The 13,622-nt window shown below is 41.6% G+C and overlaps 1 protein-coding gene across 3 annotated transcripts in view; it reads right to left on the bottom strand.

Moving 5' to 3' along the window:
* The window catches only part of SUFU (SUFU negative regulator of hedgehog signaling), a 99,654-nt gene that overhangs the window by 68,935 nt on the left and 17,097 nt on the right, over positions 1-13,622 (bottom strand). For all 3 annotated transcript variants that reach the window (XM_072869149.1, XM_072869150.1, XM_072869151.1), the window contains one exon: positions 1,930-2,066. In XM_072869149.1, coding sequence (XP_072725250.1) covers positions 1,930-2,066 — 137 coding nt within the window. The remainder of the gene's footprint in view (positions 1-1,929; positions 2,067-13,622) is intronic.

Below are 13,622 nucleotides of genomic sequence, written 5' to 3'. Positions count from 1 at the left end.
AAGAAGTCAATTTACGATTCATACACAGGGTTTTTTAGTAACATAAATTGAGAGCTAAATACCCAGAGGCTAGAATCCATTCATGTATATTTGAGCAGTGCCTTTAAACAGTCATGGTGGATAGAAAGTCAAAACCAGCATGGATAAGCTGAGGATAATACTGAAGGCCCTTAGAAGTTCACGTCAGATTGATATGCATGGGCACAACCGCTCTTTCCAGTCTAAAAACAGTTCATTTGCTTTGAGGTCAGAAAGATAAGACTGCATTAGTGCAGGAAACCAAACAACGAAAGTCTCTGCCTGGAGTGCCAGCTTAGCCACCAAGAAGTTTGTCCTAAAGTACCCTACCATATCCTGTTTCACTCTGCAGACCTCCTCTCACCCATGGAAAGGGTGAGACAAACAAGCAACTGCTACAGAGAGGCTGCTTACTGTGCAAATAGAAGGCACCGAAATTACTGTATTAAAGAGACTGTTATGAGAACCTACACTGGACTAGAAAATTTAAAAGGTCTTATATGTAAGATAAGTCAACATATAACATGTTGTATGTTATTTTCTATCTAAGAAGGAGACTTTAGAGTCAGATGTTTTCTTCAGACCCTGCAGTCAACACCCAGAAAAATGTGAGTATGAATTAATCACTGCATGGTCAGTATCAAAAAGCTACTGTACAATACAATTTAGGCAGGACAGGAACCTCAAATAATGGCAAAAACAACAACAGTCATGTGGATTTAGATGCTTAAGAGTTTCAAAAATCAATATAAAAAAGAGAACAGGCGAGCCCAAATTTGGATGGCAACCAGGGAAGATAGCTACACAGCAAAGGTTACAAAAAAAATGCTTGTCATTTCAAACTGCAACAAGAGACACTCCCAATATGAAGACAAGCGATCAGCTGTGCTGGCATTGGTCTCTGACAGTCAACATTTAGAAGAAACACCCCACAATAGTTGCCACTGCCTAAGAGATTTGTCACTGAGGTTACCAGAGCAATCCTGTTTTCATGCAGACCTTTCCCCTTTGAGAGTCAGCCAGTTGACTGAAAATCAGCAACAGAATCAGAAGTTACTGAGCAATTTATTAACTAGCAGAGCAAGTACCAAATGTTACAAATTCAATAATCATTGATTTAGAAGGTACTTTACCTGTAACGGACCCAAGCTAGGTTAAAAAAAGTTCTTCAAATATTTTCATTCAGATCTTGTGATGCAGGAGGGTGCCTTTCAAATACACTATGCACTCAACCATTCCATAGGTCTTCATGTGCTCACAACACAAACTAATATTCAATCTGCTGGTATAAACAGAATCCAGGAAGAGTAGTGCAAGAAGATGTTTTGTAGGCACTGTGGTTCACAATTTTCTGGCAAGTCTCCATCCGCATTAATGATTCCCAATTGTTAATTCCTTAGCCCTCCCAGCCTTGGCATCCCTTACGACTTTTAAGTTTTCTCATCTCAGCAACTCCTTGTTTACATACGTTGCTGCTGCTCAACTGCACAGACCATAGGAAGACACTTGCTTGTGAAGGAACTGCAACTGTTTTGGAACTTACAGCCCTTCTGCTGAGAAGTGAGACCTTATCAGATGGGTGCTTCTCAGCCATTTCAGGATAAGCAAATGAGGTTTTCTTACTGACAGAGAGTGAAACCAACAATGCAGGAGAGCAACAAAGAGCCACTGAGCAGGCTTCCTATGATTACTAACTGTTCTGTATCGTCAGCTTTTCCACACTAGGGATTTGGAGTTACCTGGACAGCAGTTGGGTGTTGTCCCCAGCAATCTGGGCTGATGGAAGGAACACACTCTTGGTTTCCCATACAAAGAAAATTCTCAAGATTTGATTGAGCGCTGATGTAACAGATGCGGCCCTTCAGAATGAAAGCAGCAAAAAGCGAGGCAGCATATTTAACCCTGCAGTACCTGACTGGAAGACGTATCTCGCTAAGCCTTGCATTAATTCTGCTGGCCAGGTAGGTGGTGCCGACTCCCCCGTTTCTCTCTTTAGCCGAAACGTCAACTCAAATCCAAAACCACTTGGTCCATCTGTTCCTGTAAACCTGAAGGGAATGAAAAATGAAAAGTCACAACATACTCCTTGTAACCAGAGCAGACTGCAAGATTAGGACCATGGAAAAAGGATGAGTGTTCTCCTCATAGAAAAGATAAGTTTAGAAGTTCTCTTAGTCTACTCTAGCTTGAATGGCGTAACATTGTTGGTTAGTTGATGTAATACAATTCCAAAGATAACTACCATAGTAGTGTTTTCAATCAGAATAATGCAGTGTTGGAACCATGACTTTTTTCCTGGGGCCAGTCGGATTTTCAGCATCCTGAATCTGTTTTTAAAACATTGTTGTAAGTTTTGCACCAATAGCTGCCCTAATTATATTTGCCTAAATGGGAACACCAAAGAAAGTGCACAACAGGAAATAATGTTATTCCACCCTTGTGAATTCAAATTTCTACGCATTGAGAAGTGGGATGCAACTAAAGTACCGGGTAGTAGTTTCTGGGTCGAAGCAGTTCAGTTTTTGATGTACAGCACACCATTTCTGTGTTGTGGATGGTCATGGGGGGAGGAGGGATACAAGAAGATGCAGGCAGAAAGCTAATAACCTCTCACACAATGCACTAATTCTTATTTTGGTCCACTATATGCTTGTGCGCATTCTCCTTGTGTATCTAGGAGGACAACAGCGGAAAAGCACTGAACGACAACTACTGCTCAAGAAGCAGTAGTTTGGCCATTTCCCCATTTGACAGAGACAGGTGCCAATTTATCTGGCTAGGTCAGATAGGGTCTACCCAGTAGAAAAAAGTCATATTAGAAGTATAACGAAAAGGAGCAAATAAAGGATATCCCCATACTACTCTTTGCTTCAACAAAACTAGTCCTTGAGAATCCTGTATTTTATGCTTATGCATTCAGGAAAGTTCCTGTTCCAAGCCCCCAACAACTAAAAATGTCACGTTTGCCTGTGAAAAAATGAGAAACCTCATGGACAAATACATAAGCTTGCAAACTTGAAAGCAAGTTGGGGACATCCATGTCCTTTCTACCACTGTCTCTGCATCCCTCACTTGTTTGCTGTGGCTGTTCCACAAAGGCAGAGGAAAGAAAGAAGGATTTACACTGAGCATAAAGACACCCCACAGAAGCTTTCATAAACTAGTATCATTCTGCAAGTTCAAATCTCCAACATCTGCAGCCATTGGCAAATTCTCTGAAGAAACTTTATGAATGTCTTGGATGCTGGTACCTTGCTGGCACATATGAAAGGTACAGTGCACAAAGCATTAACATTGTACTACTTCTAAAAACAGTCAGGAAAGTGACGAGAGCACTTTCCATTTGAAAAACACATCTCACCAGCAGTGCGGTGACCAGTTCCAAGTGTTGGATGGATTGTTCCCAGAGGAAGGAGTTTGGTTGGAAGCAGAAATGCTTTATAGCGAACCTGCCTAATGACAAGTGTTAAAAGTGATCAAACTTAAGCATCGATGCAACTCCTTCATCATGCAATGTAACTGTATTTGAGGATTCTTCAAGGAAAGTTTGATTGTGGTAGGCTTTCAAATTATGGAAATAAAGTAGTTAAGAAATGCACCCAAGGACAGAACTAAACTATGGGACAGCCCAAAGAGATAACAACAACCGTGACTGAAAAAGAGAGCAGGTATTGAAAGTCAGTCAGACATCTACAATAAAGGGGAATAAACAATATGTCAAAAAAGACTTTATTTCATTAGTATAAAAATATACAAGCATGTCATTTTTTGTTTCCCTCCATATTATCCTCAATAAAGAATTTGAGAATTATATACTACTGAAGCAAATTCTCTATGAACAGACCAGATAATGCATTTCAGAATGGTCAACTGGTACACCTAAAACCTCTTTTAGGAAACAAGTGTACCTTTAAGCAACAAGTCAAATAATTACATTTGGTTCTTAAACAAAGCAAGAGCTTACTGAGTAACCAGACAGCCAGGGAGCGGAATCTGGATGAGCAACGAAACCTGTGTTCTGCAATCATGCACGCAGGTTCACCAGAAAGATTGCTACAGGATGGTGATAGCCTCACAAATGTGAAGTTGTACTTTGTACATTCAGCACCCCTGTAGTGTTTTATTAGTTTCACATATCAGATAGCAAAGGAAAAACATAAATATTTCTTAAAGGGAGAAACAAAAAGACTTCAAAGTGGGTAGTTCTCAAGGACTGATTCCAGGAAAAAGCATACACCAGAAACTGAAACACATTATGAACGGGTCAATTTTAAGAAAGATCAAAGTTAACAAAAAGCCTTCAAGCTGATCTTTCACAGTTAAAATTTTTGGAAAGTAAGATGGTTCCCTATTGAATTTCCTCCTGTCGAGGCACGTTCTGAAACAACACAGCTTTACTTCTAATATGCATGAGCTACAGTTTAGTGGGTTGGTTGTTTTTTTTTTTTAACTCCACAGATCTCTCTACTTCCCAGAAATAACTGTTAAAGACAAGACCACACAGGCTTTATATTGATCCATACACAAGTTACTGAGTAACAGAAGTGTTCAGGTGAGTATCCATCAAGTTTAAAGCAAGATGAGCATTTAAGAGAACATTGCTGATCAGCAACACATCTGTAGTCGCAAAGCAGTAAAACTGACACACAATGTTACTTACCTGATTTTTTGGATGATAATAAAAGAGACTCTAAAACAGAGAAGAACTACTAGAAAATAAATAGAATAAAAGATAAGGAAACGAGCCGTAAGTTACTTCCCTTCTAAGATTTAAAAAAATCCCTGAAGAATCAAAAGATGTATCTTCTAAAAAACACTCAAAAATGCAGCAGCACACAATGCTTATAATTCTCAAATTAAGAGTTAAATCTTAGAAAAATCATATTTGCATGCAAGGGATTTGTATTTAAAGATTAGATTTAAAATGGTTTTGAATGGTTAATGGTCACAGGTTGCTGAAAATACACTGCTTTGTTACAGTGAAATTTTAAATACATGCAATTCACCTGTATTGTGCAGCTGTTCCAAGGTAACAGTCTATAAAGTAAAAGTCTTGGATCTGTTTAACTTTAGGTTGGTAATTTGTTTTTGAAGAAATTGTGACACATGTGGCTTTAAAGCTTGCGATTATTTTAGAAATCCTTTATGTTTAATTCAGACAAGTCTTTCATAGGAGGAAATATTAATATTCAGTATGTAATTAGGATAGTCATTTTCAGTTAGCATTTTTGCCAAAGCTTTTGCTTTTATTCTTCAAAAAAAGTCTTGTATTTGAAAATAAGTTGAATGTAGTTTCAACAGCTGCCATAAAACTTCTTTCAATGAACAACGGACCATAGTCCAGGACCAGAGCTCCTGGCTGATGTTCGGAGGATGTACATGAGAATGGAGGCAGATGTGAGCTTCAGAAACTAAATAAACCTATAACCCTGCCACACGCCTCTGACCCTTGGTCTAATGAAAATCATAGAGAAGAATCCAGTAGCCGAGTTACACAGCTTGGCTTCTCTTACGGAAGTCCTTTTCACTAGGGAGCGAGCGCTCACACCGGCCTCAACTCCAAAATTTGTGAGGATAAGGATGCATCAGTCTGCTGGCAGAGAGGCAAGTCACAGCCACAGCCAACAAACGCATGGGAAATGAATTTGCCCAGTAAGAAGCCCAAGAGCTCCAGATACATGTGCCATATGAATGGAAGACCAAACAAATGGCTTTTTATCCCTCACAAGGATAAAGAGACTCCTCCCTTATATCTGGGCTGTAAGCAGCTGCTCATTCCCCTAAATCACCTTTGTTGTTCATTTTGTCCATTTTTGTTCAAGGCCTTATCAACAAGACAAAAGATGCACCTATCATAACCAAGAAACCCATCCATGATGGGGGAGCTAATCAAGTGAGATTCCCCATAAACAAGTTAATTTCTACCAAGATGTTCCATTACTTCCATGTGGAAACACTGGATTCCCATAGCTGCCTCCTCCTTGTAGGGTACGTCCCCACTGCTTGGGGGTTATCTTGGGAGGCTGCTGAGGAACTGGACAAAAAAGGATCACACCTTGCAGGCTTGTAGATGTTCAAACTCATGCTCCTTCCCACAAGTTCCCAATTTTCACCAAACTTCCAGAAAACCTCCAGAAAAGTCAACCACCTTCAGCCAGCCACGGTCAACCAACAAGCTAAAAACAAAACAAAACAAAAATAGTTCCAGAACAGACAGACCGAGCAAACCTCATTTCCATAGAAAACTGAGTGGAGGGGTGAAGATAACCCATAGATGGAATAAGTCCTGCTAAAGCTCATGGAAGGCAGGTTTGCCCACCACTTGTTCCATCGACCCCCCAAGTTCACTGCTACCTGCACCTGTACTAACTTGTTTCCTTCCAAGTGGGCAGCAAAGCATCCGCAGCAGGTTAGCCTGACCCCGACTCCTGGGTCAACTGTGGAGGTAACGCATTTTTATTACACGCTTTTTGTTCTACAGAAGGAAGATTCTGGCACTATTTGGGATTGGCTTCTTTGTGAGCAAGGGAGGTGGGGACTGGGGTAGTGGTTTGTGGTTGGTTTGGGGTTTTTTTTGGTTGTGGTTTGGTTGTTTTTTGGTGGGTTTTTTTTGTTTGTGTGGGGTTTTGGGGTTTTTTTGTTTGTTTGTTATTTTTAAATCTGAAGGTGACCAATTCAGACTACAGCCAATTTTGAAGAAAAGCTTTGGAGCTCAGTTCAGCATCTCAACACTAAAGTGCTTTGCAGGTCATTTCTTCGGCAAAGCAATTACAATACAGCAGTCCAAAAGTGCCTCAGCTTTACAGTAAGACGACTATCTGAGATGGAGCATGTGCAGGAAGGAAACCTCAAAATTACTATTTTGTATCTGTGCGTGGCTCCAGGTACATAAACTGAACACTGCAACACAGCATTAAGTTTCTGTACTAACAGATCTGAATATTTCACATAGTTTGGTTTACGCCTTGGTTCTGCTGAACCCTGAAGTTTTGAGTTAAAGTTTCTTTTAAACACCCCTAAAATGCTATGAAGGAAAAAAAAAAAATCCATATCTTGCCCTAAAACTAAAGATATTAACTATAAAGAAACAGCATGGATCATATTGTGCCTGCCACTGCTTTGCCCCCTCCAACATGAGGGCACATCACCTTTATAGCCAACTCAATTGCAAAGCAGCCAGATAAGTTTTCACAAAAAACAAACATTGATGGAGAAATTCTTGGCTTGCTGCATGCCCACTGGCACACATCAGATAGTTTTATATTATGACTACAGCAGTAATGGAAGGCTCTGGTATCTGCCAAGTCAAATCCAACCCTATATTTAATATTAAAACCTTATTTTGTCACATGAACAAAAATAAACCTTTAGAAAGCCAAGGTCATATATTACATGCCATTCTTTGGGTTAAAATTCTCTTCATCTGTTCAGCAAATCAGCTCAGCAGAACAGACCACATTGCAGCACTGCACATACACTGAAGGAGCCTAGCTTGTTCCTTTAATGAGGTAAGAGTTTCACTGATCATGATATTTAGTTCCAGCAAAAGAATCCAAAGAAATAGAGGCCCCTTTATTTACAGAGCCGTGCGGCCGGGCCCCCCGAGCCCCCCACCACCCCACACTCTGCCAGGCACTCTCCTGAAGCCACACACAGAGAACTGAAAAGCTGCTCCCCTCTGCAGCAGGGTACCCAGGGCGTTTTTCACATCAAATAACCCAGCTTAAGAGGATCAAAAGCCAAACTAGCCCTTTGCTTTAAAAGCAGCTCTGAAAACCAGAGGCTTTTCAGTTTAAATCAAAGCTATTTGCCAAAGCATTTTCATTCTCATTTTTGCAAGGAACGAGAGAAGGTTTGCTTCACTGCACTGCAAAATGGCTGTATTTCTGAAATTCTGCTTTTGAAAGCTACACAGCTCTGGACAAGGAACAGAGTGTACTAGGTGTTTATTTTTTGAGAGTTTAAGAGTATGTGTATATAAATATATTAGGTGAACCAATCCCTGAAAACGGGAGTTTACACAGGGAAATGCTGGCCCTTCACTACGATTATTTCAGCCAGGGAACAAGAAGAAAGCTCTTTCAGGGTATCTGGGGATAGTTAGGACTGCACTTTCAGAAGTCACAGCTCCACTCCCAGCAACGCCAGGGAGATAAACCAGGTCTCTTCTGGGAAGCGAGGGCAGGCTCACAGTACCCTGGCCTGACTTGTCCCAGCTTCAGTTTTCAGCTTCATCGTCACTACTTTTGTGAAGCCACTTAGGATGCCTTTTGCTTCAAGTCCCTAATTGCATTTCCCCACATCTTCTACAAAGACAAAGCTTCCTGCTCTGCTGCTGGTGAGCCACTCTGATACTGTTTTGAAGGCTATAGAAATACAGTATCACTATATTTCTAAGCCTGGCATTAGGAAGAACTGCTGTTATTTCCATCAGAAAGCAGTTTTAATTCTACTACCACCACCACCCCCCAAAAAACCCCCAAAACCCAAAGGAATTGTCAATCCATAGCTTTCAGTACTCCAGATCAGCCTACCAGGACATTCTAGAAGTTTGAGAAGGTGGTTAAACCAAGCTGATGGGCAGTGTCCACCACTCTGCTTGAGGAGACCAAAGACCTTCAAGGCTCAACTCTCACTAGTGTTTTAAGACTGCATAGCTAGTAACCATCCCAGAAGATTTTTCTATTAGCTAGCAAAGATATTACTATTAGCAACACAGAGGATTGGTGTAACAAAAAAGCATCAGGGTACTCAATGACAGACTCCTCAGGTCCTCACTGAGAAAAATCAAGACGTATACCATTTCCCTTTCACTGCCCACATCTGCTTACAAACAAGCAACACAAAAGGTGGTCTCCTGTCTAAAACCCAAGGAGAAGCCTTCAGCAGGCTGTTACAGCCATTGAGTTGAACACCTTAGGGTCTCTATCTCCCGGGAAGGACATCAGGCAAGAGCTGATGTGTCCCAAACAAGATTATGCAGACAGTCAGTCTTCTGAATTCAAGCTCCAGGTGCATTACACAATGTCTTCCCACTATAAGCAAATGACTCTCAGATTCCAGAGCTTCAGGGGAAAAAAAAGAAAAAAAAAAGAAGAAAAAAAGAAGTGACCCTACCTAGTGCTTCCAGCATCTTGCCTAACAGGAAATGGTTGGTTTTAGTGCAGCTGTCAAACAATATAAAAGTCTCATCCGAGAGCCCTGACGGCATGCTGGGATGCTCCTGTGAAGTGATTTCAAAAGAACATAGGCACAGCAACCCTCCTATATGAAAGGCTTAAAAAGTATCCAGAAAAATTATTTTGGCCAAAACTCACTTTCTTACTCACATACTCTCCCAGATTGTCTCCTGGCATTGAAGAAAGCATCAATTTTAAAGAAAAACACATAAAGACATCTGAGAGAAGCAGGGGGTGGTTATCTGGACATCAGATGCTTATCTCTTCACCCTCGACAGGAAATTCCATGAGTTCTCACCACCCCGAATCTGCGCACAGGGTCTTACTGGACTCCTTTCTAGCTTGATTTAAGAAAAAGCTTCATGCATAAGCAGGGCAAATACAAATGCAAAAAGAACATACGCTCAAAGATTTCTGTTCATGTAAAATCAAGGTCAGAAAGCGAGTGACACACGGTGCTCAAGACATCAGTCTGTGGCTATGCCCAAAGCTGTTGCTTAGAGCTTGCTCTTGCAGTACATCATATCAAATGTGCAAGTCATCAACCAAATGGAAAACCTTTCTAGAAACAGCAACTTAAATTGTTTTTAGAGAATTATTCGAACATCTAAATCCAAACAGATGCAGAGGCACTTGCTCTGCAGTTATCTGGAGGTGGGTTTCTCAGCTTTCCGCAATACTCATGTAGGATCTGCTTAGAAAACTTACATTGAGATAGATCTGAATAAGATTTGTGAATTGATTTGTGCTGGCCAGTATGAAAACAGAACTGTGCTTCACGGAGCTACCATTCAGCAAGTGAAGTGCTGTTATGGGGCAGAGGGGGAAGAGGAGACTTTAGTTTAAGTTTCACTCACACATACACAACACTGATTTCACACATTTTACTATTCAGATTCTTCAAAACTTGGCTGGTGACAGTCTTGCCCCTGAAGCCTGGAGATTCTCAGTTTAGGTTTTGCTGTTAAAAAATTATCTCTGTAAATAACGAATGTTCATACAACAGATAAATTGATTTTTCCTCTAAACCTTCAGACAACCTTACTGTTAACTCTGCAGACACAACTGTCTTATGAGAGATAGTGTCACCTGAACTACATGATAATACAGTAAGGGTTTCCAGCAGCTTTAGACACAAGCAGCATGGGAATTGTGTGCATTTTGTAGACCTGACAGACTGGCCACGTTTTAGACACCTAAATCAGTCAGGCATGTGAGGAGCACTTGGCACACAAGTGTCATTAAAATGTGTCCATACCACAGTCGCCTCCATCACATGAGGAAAGGCTGAGCGCTGGGTTTGTTCAGCCTTAATAAAAGAAGTCTAAAGGGAGGGGGGGATCTTATCGCTCAACTACCTACTGGGAGGGCGAAGGGAAGACAGAGCCAGACCTTTCTCAGAGATGCACAGCAAAATGGCAAAGGTCGATTCCAGTTACATGTATCTGGAAATCTTTTTCACATGACAGTGGTCAAACTCTGGAATGGATCCAGAGAGGCTGTGGAAGTTGGCCCTCTGAGCAGGCATCAGCTGGAAACTTTTGGAGTTGCTTTCCAACCAAAGTGATCCTATGAAGCATCACAGCCAAGAACACAGGTATGAACTTTTGCTACTGGTACCCTGTATCCAAAACCAAGCTGGCAGGACCCACAGCTGATAACTCACAAACACATGAGTTAAACTTGCTTTGACAGAACTCGTTACTATACTCAGCTCCTGCTCAGCCATGTGGGGGAAAGCTCCTGAACTATGCTCTCTCCAGCCTAGCATGTTAAAGTAAACCACCATCAGTTTTCAGGTCACTTTAATGTGCTGGGCTGCAAGTTAAGGCAATTTAGGGGTTGGTTCTTTGAGGTTCAGCCGTCCATGCCATGAAAGTAGTAGCATCTTGGAAGAACGACAGGATCCTGCTTAGCTGCTGGACGTTAATCCCTTTGAGCTCTAGAGGCCTGGAAGAATTATCGTCTCATTCTGGAGACCGTCAACACACAGTCATACATGTAAGGATAGTACACACAGATTAAGGGCAAAAGGCTGTAATGGCCCTGCCTGTGCCAAAGGGATCTACCTGCTTCATTATTAACTAAGTCAAGAAATGTCAGAATACTCTTAAAGTCCTAAAACAGCATCCAGGTGACCTACGTTTGAATCCCTTTTCTGCTACAAACTTCCCATCCTCCTCAACAAGTGACTTAGGAATTTGATTCTCAGATATAAAATAATGATACTTCCCTGCTTCAAAGAGTAATGTGATGCACTCATCACATAGGAAATGCTTATATACTCCATCTATCAAGGTCACAAAAGCTGGGAAATTAACTCCACATTCTGCACAGCATGGACAGATACTGAACACGGGAAATGACTAAAACAACAAAATATGAAACAGGAGGTTGCGTGGGATGTGTCACACTACCCCAGCAAAAGATGTCCACATAAGGGCAGTTTACTTTTTATTTTCTCTGTTTTATGGTGCACGGATGTAGCTATACCAGTAGGTGATGGTTTGATCTCCCATTACAGTCATAACTAAAATGACACGATCAAACCATTTCATCTTCATGATTCCCAAAACATGTATTTAAAAAAAAATATATATATTTATATCTATATATGAGAAATCAAGTGACTAGAAGACTCGCTATGCTTTTCAGCTTGAGGGCTCACACATTTCGCCATGGAGCCACCCAGGCTTCCCACCTCACAGCCAGCAGAACCCATCCCAACCTAGCCGAGGGGTCCCCGAGAGCAGGTTCTCAGCCACCACCTGCCGCAGGCTGCAAGCACAGCTAGCACCACAAGTGAGGCTGCGCTTCTTGGCACTGCAGGGAAAGCGCAAACAGCCTCACTGCAATGGCCCGGGGAAGTCGCAGCAGAGTTGCATCATCTTAATGCCCACTGAAAGGATCTGGAAAGAATAGCTAGGAATACAATAAGGATTTACTATTGCATTCACAGAATAAGGGGCAGGGAACTAGTGAAAAGGAAGACAACTTATCAAGATCTGTACTTTAACATGTTACTTAAGCTGTCTATTTATGCTGCACTTCAGAGCTACTTATCCTTCATTTCTACAAGGTCCAGCAGAACAGTGCTCTCATTTGGCCTGAGCTGGAGGTGATTCTGCAAACACAGCACGCAGTCACTGCGCTATACAGTGCGCTAGGAAAGACCACCTTTCCTCTGTACACGGATCCCATTTCATATTGGGATGGAATCCTTAGCTCCGGTGCACTGGTCTTTGCATAGCCTGCAGGGAATGGTAATGCATCTCCAAAACTTCACCTAAGGCCTCAGCTGCAACCTCATCAGGCAAGGGAATATAAGCAAAGGGCCAGTTCGAGCCAGCGTGGCTGGGAAGGATGGTATTGCTGTGCTTGGTGAGCAGCTGGGAAAAGGGCACCGACTTTTCTTGCAGAGTCTGCTGGCTCCTTCCTAGCTCCTACTGTGGAAAGTTCTGCAGCTGCTGGGAGGAACCCATTCGCATAACAAAAGCGGCTTTCAAAAGCAGTATGGGAGGGTGGAAAGAATAAGAGAAAAACCCAAAGCCAGAAGCTACACTGACAGCTACACTTAGTTTTTTTCACTATTGCCTAAGTCTCAGGCAAGGATCAGGGCTCCAACATGTTATGTAGAATAGAAACACTGGTGTCTCCCATTACTTTCCTGCTGGCTAAAGAACATAGGTTAAAAAAAAAAAATCATGCAAGAAACAACTATAGCACACCCTCTAGCACATTTTTAGGACTCTGATAAAATTAAGTTCTCAGCTGTGCAATAAATGAACTCGAGGCATAAAAGGTATTTAGGAGCTTTTAGGATCCTGAACTCCAACAGATTTCAACAGGAGTTTAGGCACCCGAGTATCCTCCTGCATCTGGGATTCACCCCCTGATGTTTCACTTCATTAGCTGTGGAAATCAAGACAATACTTCCCTACTTGCTGAGCTGTTACATAGTCTCATTTCATCGTAAAGGGTGCACTCAAAAACATACCAATGAGCACCATAATAGATCTTAACCAATTAAACAGGGAAAAGCCCTTGGAGTTTGAGCCATAATTCCAGGGAAAAGAAAGCACCAGACTGCTGGTGAAAGACTCCCAAAAGGGAAACATGAGACAGTTGCAACAAAAAATCTACTATATATATTTTTTTTTAAATCTGCCTTTAAGTGTTAAGCTTCTCCTGCAAGACTATGGTTCCTTTGAAGCACCGGAAACTTCCAGAGGTAGGAATCATAGGCTGATCATTTTCGATCTATACAAATAAACACCTGGCTTGTGAATGTTACACAGCCTCCACCCATTATAAGACAAAATCCAAAAGGATAAAATAAATCTTGGCCTCTTTAAATCAAACAAAGGAAGAAAGAAAGCATCATTCCTCCCCTTCATTTCAGTGGGTCCAGGATCAGCCCTAAAT

This window comes from Ciconia boyciana, chromosome 8, assembly GCF_034638445.1.
Source record: "Ciconia boyciana chromosome 8, ASM3463844v1, whole genome shotgun sequence".
Classification (NCBI taxonomy): Eukaryota; Metazoa; Chordata; class Aves; order Ciconiiformes; family Ciconiidae; genus Ciconia; species Ciconia boyciana.
Note: the sequence above shows the minus strand (reverse complement) of the source record. Positions and strands in the feature narration are given on the sequence as shown.